Source organism: Humulus lupulus, chromosome 3 (assembly GCF_963169125.1).
Source record: "Humulus lupulus chromosome 3, drHumLupu1.1, whole genome shotgun sequence".
NCBI lineage: Eukaryota > Viridiplantae > Streptophyta > Magnoliopsida > Rosales > Cannabaceae > Humulus > Humulus lupulus.
The window spans coordinates 269722895-269738228 of NC_084795.1; the positions used below are offsets into that span (position 1 = coordinate 269722895).

General features: G+C 33.9%; 1 protein-coding gene across 2 annotated transcripts; it reads right to left on the bottom strand.

Moving 5' to 3' along the window:
• Positions 1 to 2657: 2657 nt before the first annotated feature.
• Positions 2658 to 14297, bottom strand: LOC133824169 (uncharacterized). Of its 2 annotated transcripts, XM_062257043.1 has the most exons (13): positions 13957 to 14297; positions 11585 to 12130; positions 10234 to 11409; positions 9812 to 10139; positions 9145 to 9400; positions 8835 to 9051; positions 8348 to 8697; positions 7706 to 8242; positions 6389 to 7589; positions 5952 to 6299; positions 5589 to 5826; positions 2976 to 5509; positions 2658 to 2942 (listed from the first exon to the last, which is right to left on the bottom strand). In XM_062257043.1, the coding sequence occupies exons 1-13, from the start codon at positions 14083 to 14085 to the stop codon at positions 2802 to 2804; spliced, it is 8001 nt and encodes a 2666-aa protein (XP_062113027.1). In that variant the 5' UTR covers positions 14086 to 14297; the 3' UTR covers positions 2658 to 2801. The 2 variants fall into 2 exon arrangements, with proteins under 2 accessions (XP_062113027.1, XP_062113026.1); XM_062257042.1 differs by having other exon boundaries at positions 2658 to 5509.
• Positions 14298 to 15334: the final 1037 nt, after the last annotated feature.

Genomic DNA, 15334 nt, shown 5'->3' on the forward strand with positions numbered 1-15334 from the left:
ATAAAATAATCATATATCTATACGAATAAAGAGTCATTGATATGAGAAGAAGTGATTACACGTGGCAATAAAACTTAGATATAATTTTTTTTATTTGCAACTTTTAGTAATATTAAGGTCTTCCTTGAATTAAGTTTTTCCCTAAAAGCTTCCTAATAAGTTCCATAAGATAATTATAATTCAACAACCAATAGTTCTCTTTTCTATCAATATATAATGTTGGGTGTATCCGATTCACACGGCAAGCTTCTCTAACTTTCCAGTTCATTGATGGGTTCAAAAGAAAGAAGAAGATCAAGAGGTAACTGGCATGAATGTGATGTAGTCAGATTTTAATAATGTATATCGTGATTTGGATTTGGTGGGATGAAATTCTGGTTGAAAATTGGACTTCACATTACCGCATGCAATGGAGTTTGCTGGGTGAGAAGGGGAGACGTTAGTAGTTGCTGGGTGAGTAAAAGAGACCATATATTTGAATGGAAAACCTTAGTTTTTTTTTTTTTTTTTTGTAGTTTTGAGTTAATTTTTTTTATTACCGTATAAATGAATATTTATTTAATAAATGTATAAAAAAAAAAAATCCAAAAAAAATTCCACTCATACTATAAAAATCTATGCATATTTTTTCTTTGCTTTTTAAAATTATATCTTTTTATGAATAGAAAAAATATATATATATATATATATTTGAGGTATTTGTGGCATAAGTATTTAATGTTTTTTATTTTATAAACTTATATACTTAATTTTTGTTGGGTTTATACTTTTTTGGCCCCGCGTTTTGTCACATTACCTGTTTGGACCCTATGTTTTGACAAATTACTTTTTGGACTCTATATTTTGTAAAATGGTTAAAATAGAACTCTAAACAATATTTTCTCAACTAAAATCACAAATAATTTACCAAACTAACAATTCAGAACAAAAATGAAATCATTCTGCTTAAAAACTGTGTTGTTATATTCAATTTTTTCTTCATCAAAATTGAGTTTAGGGTTCTATTTTAACCATTTTACAAAACATAGGATCCAAAAAGTAATTTGTCAAAACACAGGGTTCAAACAGGTAATGAGACAAAACACAGGTTCCAAAAATGTATAAACCCATCTTTTTTTTACGACAAAAATATCGAACGTTATATTTTCGTTACTTTCATAACTACCAAGTCCGTTAAGTGCTAACATTGTTATTGTATTGATTTTTGCATGCTTATGAAATAAAGAGACTTTGTAAAAGATTAATTTTGAGATTCATTAATCTTTTGTATTTGCAAGTGTGTTTTGGAATTATCTTCTTGCATATTATTTGTTGTGTTATTCAGGCGGAATCTTGATACAGAAACGCAAAAGAACTTTGGGAGAAGTTCTTTTTAAAAAAGACTTACTTCGGGAGGAATAGATCATTCTCTAACAATTGGAGGAATTTCAAGTGTGTTAGAGTTTTTCACAATTGGATTTGTAAAGATAGTACAACAAAATTACGGTATAGATTTAAGAAGGAGTCTTATCTTGATTAAGCCAATATTTTTGTACTTATAATTATTTACTAACCAGTTCTCTCCCTAGATGTGACCCGTGGACTAAGGGTATCCTAACCATGTAAAATCTTCTTTGTTGATTTTTATATATTACACTTTTTGTTAATGTCTTGAGACAACCCCCAAAGTAGCTCCCACAAATTCATCATATGTGTAAACAACTTAAAGTCACCTCCGCATCTTATTTAAGTTGTGTTTACTAATCACTTGTCATTATCTCATATAGCTCAAGAGCTTTAAATTCCAACCCCTAAATTTAAGTACATTATCCGAACCTACCATCTCCAAAAACACATCTTAATGAGTTGATCACCTTTCACTGTATATTAATTAATAATCAAACAAAAACAGTAACACCATATATTATATATTAGATTTTAGATTTTTAGTGCATGAATCCAAAATTTAATTATCTTTTAAAGACATATTGTATACATAACTACATATCACTAAATTGAAAAATGTGTGTACGAGTTTCTTTTTGGTAAAGTGGAAAAGGTTATGGGATATATTGGAAAAGCTGCAAAGAGTGCAAAGAGTGAAGAGTCAGAGTTAGAACTGGGTAATAGGGTATAGCTAGATTGAGGCTCTTCCCAATTTTTGGTATCATTCTCAAGTTATATCTGTCTTTGTATTTTTTTTTCTTTGATTAAAATACAAAGCGAAAATGCATAAAATAAGGACACGTGAAGAAGATGAAACGTGATTAAGTTTTTCTTTTAATTTTCTGATTTTTCTTTTATTTATTTTCCAAAAAGGTGAGATGAAAATAATGAAATAGGTGAAATTTTTTAATAATATGTATTTTTTTTAATATTGCTACCCGTGATTATATGATGGTGCAGTGTTTTATTTAGTGATTAGTTAAAATTAATACGAGTCTTACCTAGAGGACATTTTGGGTATGTGAGTCATTTTTTGTTGTGCGTAGCAAAATGATCAGGTTTTTAGTATTTATTTAGATCTTCTGGTGAATTACTAAAATAACAAGTACAAATTATTTATTTAATATGGCTGCGAATTACGTTGAGTGCTAAATGTGTCCAAATAACTACGGACTCAAGTCACAAACACAGTAACTCGATTAGTAAATATTGATAAAAATAATACATACATATTTATAAAATATACTTATACCAAATTATATCAATTTCCTTAGATAATAACAACAATATTCATATTCATAATGTATGTAGTACATAATAATTCGTTGGAGTTTCATCATAAGAATTAGCAACTACCATTGCATTAGATACTTAGCCTATTTCTTCTTTCCTCTTGATTTGCTATTTTTGTTTTTTCTGTACTTGTTACTTCCCTTGTTTTTGCTTTCTGGATTTTGACTGCTACTTGGTACTTCAGCAGCTGTCGGTGATGGTGCTTCTGCTTCGTCCTTAGAAGCCTTGGACGATGACGACACCTCTTCCCTAGAAGCCTTGGACGATGGTAAGTCATCCTCAGAAGTAGCTACCACAGCAGCAATAGCAGAAGCTCCAACTCCAACTGAGCTCACTGAAGCTTCAACCTTGTCCGGAAACAATACTCTTAATATTTCATCATTGGAGGGGTTGGAACTCATACTTACATACACGGCATCTGGACACGACTTGAACGGACAACATCTCCCTAAATGCACAATCACCAAAGGATTGTTGATCTCCTTAAGAGCTTCAGCAATCAAATTTACATTGAAATCTGGACTGTTGTTTCTCCTTACTTTGTTGAGGGCAACACAAAACAAGCGTGGTAGTTGTTCGGTTATGTAGATCTTCTTCAGCTCATTGATGAGTAAATCAACACTCAAGCCAAAGTTGACACAAAGCAAACATGTCAGCACCACAAGTCTTGTAACAAGCACAGAGTAGTGCTCCATCACTGCTGCTGTGGTGGATTTACTTATCCAGTGAATTGTATCCATCTTGTTGTTGAGAAATTCTTGAACTACTTGGCATAAGAATGCAAGTATGGGTTCTGGATTGACTTTATAAGAGGTCGTTTGAGAGAGGCTGGTGAACTTTTCAGGGTACATAAGACATTCAACAAACATAGATTTGGTGGATAAAAAATAACCATTTGAGGAAGACAACCATATCAGAAGGTACTCGACAAGATACAAGAAACTACTAGGAGATATGTAGTCGTTAACTGTCCTCCAATTGGTGATGTAGGTACTTTCTATAGCTTCTTTGAAACTACAAACAGGATACATCTCCCACACTCCTGTCTCAGATGCTTTAGTAGGTCCATCTTGTCTTGATTTTCCTCCATTGTCGGGAGACACAAAGTCTTCTGGAAAATCTGATCCCCTAACCTTGCGTAGATTTTTAAAGAATACCTTCCATTGTTTCCACATTTCATCACGATTCAATTTTAATATAACCTTCTCACACAGTTCTTTATTGACCTTCCCAGACCCAAGAATAATCATGGCAATTCTTCCAATTTGTCCATGAGAGAGGTTATTACTTAGACTTACAAATTCAGCTATGACTTGATTCAACATACTCTTAGTAGTGTCTGTTCCTCGAAGTAAAATCATGTTTTTACTCAATGGTTTCCGCCAGTCCGGGAATATGTAACCAACTATGTTCTCAATAGAAAATCTAATGTGCTTCACCAGATTCTCATACTCATGACGCCCCAGCTTCAGAATTTCTGCATCCAAAAGAAATGTTGCAATCTCATAGATCAGAGTAAGAGCCCTGCTTTTGAAGAAAAGTACATCACAATTCTGGATTGGAAAGTTATAAAGAGCTGCGAGTTTGTCCAAAACCGTGAGTCCAACAGAAAGCATCTCCGAACACCAATATCCCCGAGCAGCAGAAACAAACTGGTGCAAATCAATAGATACCAACTTTCCTCTATTTGATCTTTTAGCCACATTCTTTGCCCAATCTGCCTCAGGGTATAGGAAAAAAAATATTGGATTCGAATTATTGTACTCCCTCCAAACACCTAAAAAATTCATACAGAACTCCCCATAATCTCTGAACTCATTAACTTCTTCGGTCTTAAGACATCTAAGACATTCAAAAACACCAACAATCTTGTCCTTCCAAAAATTCCAAAAGTGAACCAGTGACTCCATTGATACCTGGTTTTTAGAAATCATGTCTTCTGAATGCTTCCTTACATCAGCCACCATTTCGTCTTCCCAATAGTACTTGGTAGGTATTAAGGAAAGGTGCACGTCCAGAATTTTTCTAGCAGATAGAATCTCGCCGCTAACACTCTTGTGCCTCTGAGAAGAAATCATCTGATTCATAATTGTTATCAGGTCACTCTTATTATCTGCAATGATATCAGCCTCAGTACAAACAATCTCATGAAAGCTGTCTGTATCATTCCTGGCAAATGTTTTGGCTTTTGTTAAGAGATCACCCTCTTTGAACTGCTTTAAGGGCCAGCCCTTGTTACCTGGTGACCAGAGGGAGTTGGCAAGCACATAAAAAAGAAGAAGAATAGCTGATTCTTTAAATTTTCCAGCTCTTCCCAGCAGATCCACCCTGCGTAATGTATCACCTATTTGCTTGGCAATATTTGCAGCTTCCATGAAATTCTCCTTTTCTTCTTCCAACAACAAAAGTTCATCCAAGCAGCATAGTGAATTCAAGAAGTTCCGAATTGAATCCATGGAATTAAATTTTTTAACAAATTCCATCATGGACCTCATATCTTTGATTTCAAAATAATGAAAAGCACATTTCTCCGAAAACATCTGCTCAATTTTGTCTATTTCATCCCTTCTCTCTGCAGTACTGCACTCATTTGTTGTATGTTGTTTCCAACATTTAAGGTAGTACAAACCCATCTCAAACAATTTTCCTTTTGAACAAGCAGTAAGACATTCTGAGAAGAAATTCCCTCGAGCATAAACATTAGCAGCAATCTCATGGCACCCTGCCAGAGAAAAGCATTCCCCAGCTTTTTGAAGCTTAGATTCACCACACTTTTCCAAATAAATAAGACCTGCACAAAGAAAATCAAATAAGAAGAAACTAATAAAATGGCAAAATTGTAATCTATTAATTTGAAGTTTTATTTATACCTGCTCTTTCATACTCTCCCAGATCAGAAAAACATCTGGCAGCAGAATCAGCTTTGCCAATAGCTTCAAAAATCTCAGCAGCTTCCCTAAGGATGGATTTAGCTTCTTCAGGATTTGAAATGCGCATTCGATCAGCCATAGCCTTGAGTCCAGCAGCTTTAGACAATCTCTCCCAATATGTATCACAAGCTCTTTCAAAACACATTGTGGCCATTTTATAGTTGTGTTCATGAAAGAGCTGTCGAGATAGAAAAAAAGGGGATTAGAGATGCAACCAAAGTTTATCTAGGGGGAAAGAGACTGATAGAAATACAAATTTTCAAGCATAAATATTAGTATTCATTGTTTAATAATAAGCAAAACCTTAATGCCCCTCGATCTCCACTCTTCAGGGCTGCTTGCGACTTGCATGGCCTGCGCAAGCAAATCATCAAGCTGTTTAGATTGCACAAGACCCTTCTTCCTCCAATAGTCAAAGACAGGTTCAGCAACTTCCGAGCTTTCACAAATCCACAACCTTTGCCTTGTGCGTGTGACAGCAACATATAATTGCTTGAGTTCAGAGCATATAATATTATGTTTGGACTCGGAAAATTTTGGGAAGTTTGGTATGGTGGTGTCAAACAAATCTTGCTCTTTCATGTATTCATAAATGACCCTCCACTGATTATTTAGAGGGGAGGAACCAAAAAAATTGTACAGTAAGACATCCTACAGAAGGACAAGAATTAACATTATGTTGGAATAATTACTGTGCATGTTGAACAATTTTAGAAAGTAAATGAACTATACAAAGTTACCTGAAACTCAAGTCCCTTGCACTCCAGCACTGTAAGTAGAAGAGCTTGCTTCCCAACATAGCCGGAGATTTCCTTTCGAGCATTGTCATCTCTCACTAAAATAACCTGCTCTGCGCCAAAGCCAACAGTATTTCCACTTGTCTTTCCACTGTTGCCAAAAATCTTTATGATTGCATTTTCATCATCCCCACATTGAAGCAGCAATGGAGATTCCCCATATATCAAACTGGTTTCTGGTTTTAAAAGATCAATGGACTGTGGAAAGAAATGATAAATAAGTTCGATTATGCTTTGCGACAACTTCAGAATACCAGCATGGGTACGAAAGTTTTGAGACAAATGGAAAACATCGGAGATCAATCCTTTCTCATTTCTCTCTCCTTGTTCACTTTTGGGTTCAAATACAAACTTCTTGTAGAATAGATGGCGTATCTCTTGGAACCTAAAATCGACTCCCCTTGCAATTGTTTGTGCAGTGTCACCGGAAAAAACAAATCCCTCTTCAACATTGCCACATATGTGCTTAAACAAAGTGATTTGACTCATTGTAAGATCTTGCACCTCATCAATATAAACAAAATCCATTTCATCAGCCCTGTATCTTTCATACTTGAGTCGAGAATGAAGATCATTAACAAAATCGGCAAGATCAAATTCACCATTTTCCATTTTCATTTTTTCATAGATCTGAAATATATTGTATATTATCTCTCTCTTTTCTTGACTTAAATTGGAGGAACGTCCCTCTGACATTTTAAGATAATTCTCACGACTTAGCTTACTATCACTTGATTTTATAGATTGTAGGCCACCTTTGATATGAGAAATTATTTCAATGAAGACTCGAGAAGGATCAAGCTTCCCTGTTAACTTGGAATTAAAATGAGGCCAATATAAAGCACTAAACTTCTCGTAGTTGACTTCCTTGTTCCTTATGAATGTCTGAAGCAACACCGATCTTGAAATTCCACCTTGAACAGAAATCAGATCATCCACATTAAGGAATCTTTCAAAAAATGATTTACTCAATGTTCCATCTAGCATCATTAAGAACTTGTGGAATGTTATGACCAAAGGGTAGTACTTCGGAGGAATGTCATCAAAAGAGTCCGGAATGTTCTTGAACTGTGCTTCTTCATCATCTATATCATCAATATCAATTGAACTACTTTCATCTAGATTGCTGCCATTACAAGCAAACCTGTCCATGTAACAAAAACATCATGAAATCAGAGTAACTCTTTATATTAAGTATTTGTAATCTTAACTTAGCACAGAATCAACTTATAACAACCATGGTGAGGAACATTTACATACCATTTCAAGTCAGAAACATGTTGCTTAACGGCATTACATAGCTTAGGACTAACTGTAACAAATAGCTGACGTAAGACCTTATTGCCTTTCTCTACCAGTGTATTGGGTCCCATACTATTTTCACCAACATGTCCAACAATATCAGTCTCGACTCCATGGAACTCATCCATAGCAAAATGGTGCAACTGTTCTCTTTGAAATAGTTTCATTGTCAAAACTGTGGTTTTTCCAGTTCCCGACCGTCCAAGTATAAAGCTACTTTTGTTAAAAAGGATGGTCTCCATTTGTTCATCCGTTACTTCATATGGAAGATCAATTTCCCTACCATCACGATCAGATAGCAGGTGGTTTACTACACCATGAGACAAGGAGTAGAATTTCATCAGCAACAAACTCTCGCTGACCTTCGAATTTTCCACATAACTTCTTCCATCTGAAGAGGAACCAATTAATTCACTCTCAGATTCGTTGTTGGAGAGATCCTTAAGCCGAACAAAATCCAAAGAGGGTGGCCAATTCTTTGGTATTTCCAAGTTGCTAGAAACAGAATAACAACATATCAAGAGCCAAGTATGATAGCAGTATAAGAAACATTAAATTAGCAATGTGAGCTTAGAGTTATTCAAATACAAAAATACCTACCCATCAAAAGACTTTTCGTTGCAGAGTTTTACAAAATCATCGGTGTACTTGCCAAAAATGTTGTCAAGGCGTTTTATCAGTTTCGGTACATCATCTGGAGGCAAAACATCCCATATCTTCAGTACTTGCTTGTAATTTAGATCCTTTGTGATGTCCACAGTACCAATAACGATCAGGCCTTCAACCTTAAATCTCATTATATCCATAGAACTATTACTTCCTGATTCCACAAGTTGTCTCTTGGGCCTCCACCCACTGGATAGCTTAAGAAGAAGGTTTAAAATTGACTTCTTTCTCCGGATTGATGTCAATTTTTTAAATGACTTCAAAAAGTTATCACTGAAAAGTACCTAAAATTTGGAGTGGCAAGGGAGGAAAAAATATATTAGAATGTAAATATCAGATCCACCAATTATAATCATCAAAATATGCTTATGTAGATTTATGTATGACATTAGTAAAGAGCAACTAGGCACAAAAAACATACCTTCCACTTCGAATTTTTGAAAAGCATACTATTAGCGTTGAGAAGATCATCGAATTGATCAAGCTCTTTCTTGATCTCTAATATGGCCTTGGCTAAATCCTCATCGTCGTCAGCATTATAGAAACACTGACGATTTTTTGCATCAACCAGTAACGCCTCCCAAATAGATTGACTATTAGCAAGGGTTCTTTCATTACCTAGTATCCACAAGCAATGCCTGGAGAAAACAATGAAACAAGCAGATATTATTCACATTTGATAAAAATCATGCAAGAACATACTTGGCAAAAATAAACATTTAGTGCCATACCTAGCTCTAGTGAGAGCAACATTCATTCTCTGAGGTTTGGATATGAAATCCAACGACTGGCCTATACTAGATCTTACAGTTGACATTACTATGATGTCTTCCTCTCCGCCTTGGAACCCGTCAATTGTTTTCACCTTCACTTGAAAGCCATCAATTGTTTCATACTTCTTCCCAACCTTTTCTTGAATTGCAACTACTTGGGCAGAGTAGGGAGACACCACACCGATACTAAGTTTAACTCGTTTCTCACGCCATGCTGTGTAAGAACCAAATGTGATGAAAGCACAATCATACAACTAAAAATTTATGCTCTTATTATTATTTATTTATTTAAAAAAAAAGCGAGTTGTCAACAATTTTTATGCTTTAAATATTAAGAATTTTGTTTTCTCAATCTACCAACTTATTTGATGACATGAAAAGAAAATTTATAATAGATGGACAATGATATACAACTTCCCTGCAAATTGGCACTAGTACAAATAATAATAAAAAAAAAAACTGAAATTACTTTTGTGAGTTAAATAATAAAGATTGAGATAAGCTAACACTTGAGAAGGAAAAAAAAATGAAAATCCATTAATATGTTACTATCACCATCATCATCATAATCATCAATGACATTTTTGCAGAAGTGTCAAACATATATGTGTACAAAAATCAATACCTTTGTAGAGATTTTGCAGTATTTTGATGACAAGAGCAACCTCAACCATATTTTTGCGACTGTGCCCGTCATCATCTTTCTCCTCTCTTCCACCAATAACATTTAGAAAAGAATAAGTACCAAACATCGATCCTGGAAGATAACGCTTTTCATAGCTTTTCCTTTTAACTCTAGGCGCATCCACAATCTGGTTATGATAAAATTTTGAATTTGGGAAAGAACTGATTGATGGGTGCATTCTGTACTGAATATTTAGGAGATGCCTTGAATGGTTCTGGTTGCTCAACCTCTGAAATAAACTTCTTCCAAAACTAGCTTTCTCAGAAATCTGTTAAAGGAAGATAATAAAAGATATATTATAGACAAGATAAAAGAATAATTATTAAAAAAAACAGAGTAACCATTCGAAAGCTTATGCTTACTTCACTTCTAACAGTAGCTGGTAACTGCCATTCATCACCAAAAAGAACTGCATGCTTTATACCTGGAAGTTGAAGAGGTATAGTTGACTCACACTCTTTCAGTTGTGCAGCTTCATCAATGACCAAAACGGCCAATGGCTCAATTTTCATATGGTGCAGCTTAAAAGAACTCGATGCAGTGGAAAATATCAACGAAGCTCTTTGAAAACAGAACTCTGTTATTGCTTCTTCAGATCTAAAATTTGGAAATTTAAGTTGTTTAAGGGAACCATGAAGGGTTCTCAAGATAGAAAGGCACTCACTTCTCACTGACAGCAGGTAAGAATTATTCTCAAATGAATCAGATGAATAATCAATTCCTTCAGCACAAGAAAATATCTCTTCTAGTTCTCCAGAAATCATACTATCTCTAAACAAAAGTGTTCCAAAACGATCAAGTAACCCACTAAGGGCTGTCATGTTTTGAAAATTTTGATCCAAAATGTAACTTTGAGGTAAATGTGTACAGAGGTTCCAGATGCATTTTCTCAACTGCTCCACAATGGAGCCAAATATTTGCCTCACATAATCAAGAAATGATTTGAACTTCTCTGCGCTTCCTTCCTCTATAGTTTTACTTTCACAGCTCTGTTCTTGTTGTTCTTTTATCAATTTATTTTCCAGGAAAACGTGGTACTGAGAAACACAATTTTCAAGAAAGTTTATCATGGAAGTAAAGGAATGGTTCCAACCAAGCGGTCCAAAACACTCTGCAAGCCTTCGAACTCGATATTCCAAAAATATCTCTTGAATATCTGACCCAACTTTGAGCCTCTCCTTGTTGCCAAACAGAAGAATATCTCCTAATGAACATATTAGGGATTCAGATTCTGTAACTATCTTCAGGACTCGAGAAGCCACTTCAGTTATTGCAACATTTGTTGGTGCACAAACAAGGGTTCTATAGTTCATCTTCATGAGGGAGACAAGAAGGGTAGCATTAGTTTTTGTCTTCCCTGTCCCAGGCGGACCCCAAATAAGCTCAAAAGCACCTCTGTTCTTGCAGTGCATCATGTGAAGACAGGCAAGAACTGCACCAGTCTGAGACTCATTCATATTGGAAGATAGACTCTTCACCAACTTCTCATCAGATATGCAGCAATTCTCCTCAGAGCAGGTATCAAAATTTTCCATAACCTATTTTAAAATATGTAAACATATATACACAGGTATAAATAAAATAAAATGAAACAGATGAAGTTTAACACCTAAACTTCTATCATAAATCAACATTTCATAATTATAATAATCTCTTCCGCATGAACGATATTAACTGAACAAAATCTGCAAAATTAATATTTTAAAAGCTTACCCCAGAACGATTACACAGAACATAATCAAGCATCTTCAGGTTTCTTGACATATGCAATGCTTTCCAAACTCTTTTGTTAGTAGTTAAATTCGCCAAGAAAACAACGAACAATGATGTCTGCATCTGCTTTTCCAGTTCAAACTCCGTTGATGACTTGACTTTGAAATAAGTAGAGCTACTATCATCCCCTTTCTCATCCTCAGTGATACTAGAGACTGATAAAAAGGACCATGATCTGCCTGTCCTCTCTAAGTCAGAAAAAGTTTCTGGTTTAGCATTGACTAAAATCAAGATGTCTCCGGGCAAAGTTTTGTAAGGCTCCTTGCTCCTATCATTGAATCTGTTCCTCCAGCAATCAACTCTAACTTGATAAACTTTTTCTCCTTTTGACTTGGTTTCATCAAAAGCAACTACCTCGGCAAAAGGTAATCTATACAGTACGTCCATACTTGAATATAATTGTACTCGAGTTTCTTCCAATAAAGGATAGACAAAAGATCCCAAATAATGCTCAACAGATTGAAATGATTCAGGAATCTTTTCCACCTGGAAAAAACGAAGGTCTTGTTAAGTAATTAAGCTTGCAACTTTGATACAAAATGAATGGTTAAAACTCAGTTATCTTGTGTTTAAGAGTTTTATAGTCAGCACTCAGTTGCCATAAACACAATGGCGTCTCACCATAGTACGTGAGATTTGGAAGCACCAAAAAAGCACATTGAAACAAAATCCGAATAGGAAATTTTGAAATGCATACCAAAAAAAAAAAAAAACTTCAATTCAATACGGAAACCAATAAACCTTTAGTATCATTCCCTTGATATAAACCTAAGAAATGATTTGCTTCCATCAAATGTAAAACATGACGACCCCATATCACATGACCACCTCCATGTTTAAAAAAAAGTTGTAAAAACCGTTATTGAAACTTTATTTTAGATAAAGTATTTTAACAACATATTCTTAATTAATTATCACATAATTCAGCTGGATTTTAGTGGGAAAATCTCATTTAGTGCTAATACAATTTTTTATTTTATTTATCACAATTAATCTTTATTGGTAAAATATTATACTTAAATTATCTTGTGATATTTTCAAAGATTATGTTCATTCATGAATAAAAAAGTTTTCGAAAATGAACATGATTAAAAGGAATATCCATTTGCCAGATAAGTTTGATGTCATTGCTGACTCATGAGTTTCTTTTTCTGTCGACAAAGAATTCATCTGGCTGACAGATTTCCTAAATGAAAGAAATTTGCAAATTGATTACAAAGATCTCAAAGAAACTACCATTGGACGGTTTCTTTTCGTATAAATACATTGCCAAGGCCTTTGGAAATATCATCTATTCTATTTGGAAAATTGTAAACATTGTGTTATTTTGAAGAGTATTTTCTTTGTAGAGATTAAGTTTGTTCACCTTTATCTTTGTGAGAGTGAGTATACTTGTGGATATCTATCTAGTTCCTTGTAAACAGGTAGAGATTATTGTGAACGTGTTCATAAGGATTTTCGGGAGATGATTCTATCTAAGTCTCACTTCATGTCTCACTTCAGGATGAAGTGAGCACTCACTATTTTTTGAAGGGAGTTCAAGAGAATCAACGTTTCATCAAAATCAGATTTGTAGAAAATGGTACAACAAGATTGCGACAATAGCTTAAGAGGGAGTCTTACATTGTTTAAGCCAATACTTTTGTACACATTATTTATTTACTAATTGATTTATTTTCTGGGCGTGGTTCCATGGATGTAGTTTATCCGAAAGAATTTCTGAACCACGTAAAAATTCTCGTGTGTTAATTTTTACTTGTTTTCGTATTTCTGTTTAAACATTTGCATAAATAGTGTTAACAAAACTGGAATCTGTCTAAACATCCTAATCAGTATTCCATTTAATTAAGTTCTTTATTTTAAATCACATAGTAACATTAAAATACATAATTTCAAAAGTAAATCCCAAATGGAAGAACATTCAACAATATTTGGCTAGTGATGGAAACTTCTTTATCGTTGCTATAATAGAATTACTGAAGTTGGCTTTCCCCTATTTAATAATTTTATGCTCAACTATTTTAGGCAAGAACTATGTAATCATTATCTACAGATATATCAACATCAACATATAATCTTTTCAGTGATATAGTTTATGTTTGGGAAAAGAATACACAAATTACAATTCCATAACTTTAAAATTACAAAAATATTCAAAATGAAAACCTCCGTACAGTTTTCTATTATTTTATTAAGCAGAGGAAAAGGCCAAAATATATAAAATATAATAAAAACAAAACAAAACCCACTTGGCAAAATGCCAAGAAAAATATGAAGATAGATGAACAAAGTTATATATAGAGACTAACAACCTTATCTTTGTAAAGATTTTCATTGGAAATGTCTTCAAGAGTCCAAGAAAACACAGTCTGAGTGAACTGATCAGTAGAGTCTTTCTTTCTCCTATCTGAAGTTTCCCCACCTTCCATCATCATCATCATTATCTGCTCACCTTTTTCCACAGCTCCTTTTCACTGCATCGAAGAACTTAGCACATGCATTCTATAACAAACATTTTCCACCATAACCCATTTTAAAGTAAGGGAAAGAAAATAGGCTTCTTGGCTCCAAAGCTTAGTGAAAACAGTGAACAAAAAATATGGGTCTGTTAAAGTAATCAAGTGTAAAAAAAGGAATTTGAATATAGTACAAGCACTCAAAGAAAGAGAGCATTTGCATTAGATACTTTATCGTTTTAGTATAGCTTTTTCTCAAAGAAAATGTGTATAATATGACATAGTACTATTATATCTATGGGAATGAAAACGATACGTCAAAGAAAAAGCCAATTACTTACATTCGAAGTTCTTTAAAATTTATGTCCGTACAACCCCTTAGGGGTGTTGATATAAACCACAAACCGCGGTTTGGAACTTAACTGCACCGCACCAAACTGCAAAAAATTATAACCGTTGAAATTGTTTCCGATGGTTCGATTTAACCGGACCGTTCGATTTTAATGGTATGGTTACGATTTCTAATTTTTTAAAACCAATTAAACCAGATTGGACTGTGATTTTTTCTAACAAATTAGTTTTAGAAATGAGTGTACAAAGATTTAAACTCCTACACTTAAGTTAATATAAAGTCTACCAAACCATCTAAACCAACACAATTCAATTTCTTAGAATATGTTTTTAGTAGTATTTTCCAAAACTAAAATAAAAGAAATGTAAAGTCTCATATTGTTTATAAAGTAAACATTTCTTTTTCCTATTTCTATAAAATAATTCAAAATATTTACACTTACAACAACAAAGACAATAAGCTTCTTCTAGACTTTTATGGTGTTAAAAGTAAAGCTAAAATTATTATTATTATTTAAATACAATTATTTAGTTAATTATTTTATAATAATAATTTTTTAAAATTTTAATAATTTTGTTATATGGTTAAAACTGAACCAAACCAAACGGCACCAAAGTTTTTTAATTTTAATAGTTTGGTTTTTCATTTTGAAAAACCCACACCAAACCAAACTATGTAATTTGAGCTTCTTCTCTTTTGTAAAATTTTTTCCAAAAACCCTAACATCAATTTCTTTTCTTCTTTCTCTTTCTATGTGTTCTTCTCCTCAACAAAATCAAAGGGCATTCGACAAAACCAGAGGGCTTCTCCTTCTCTTGACAAAACCAAATGGCTTTTCTTTCCCAGGCCTACTCTATGTTCGTGAGCCTCTCCCCTCCTAAC

Bases quoted from the DNA above. Each gene is read 5' to 3' on its own strand.
- LOC133824169 (XM_062257042.1), bottom strand. From the start codon at position 14,085: ATGATGATGATGATGGAAGGTGGGGAAACTTCAGATAGGAGAAAGAAA. The intron at 10,140-10,233 runs GTAAGCATAAGC...TTCCTTTAACAG, and splicing joins CAGCTACTGTTAGAAGTGAA to ATTTCTGAGAAAGCTAGTTT. The intron at 9,401-9,811 runs GTATTGATTTTT...GTTCTTACACAG, and splicing joins ACTGCAAAATCTCTACAAAG to CATGGCGTGAGAAACGAGTT.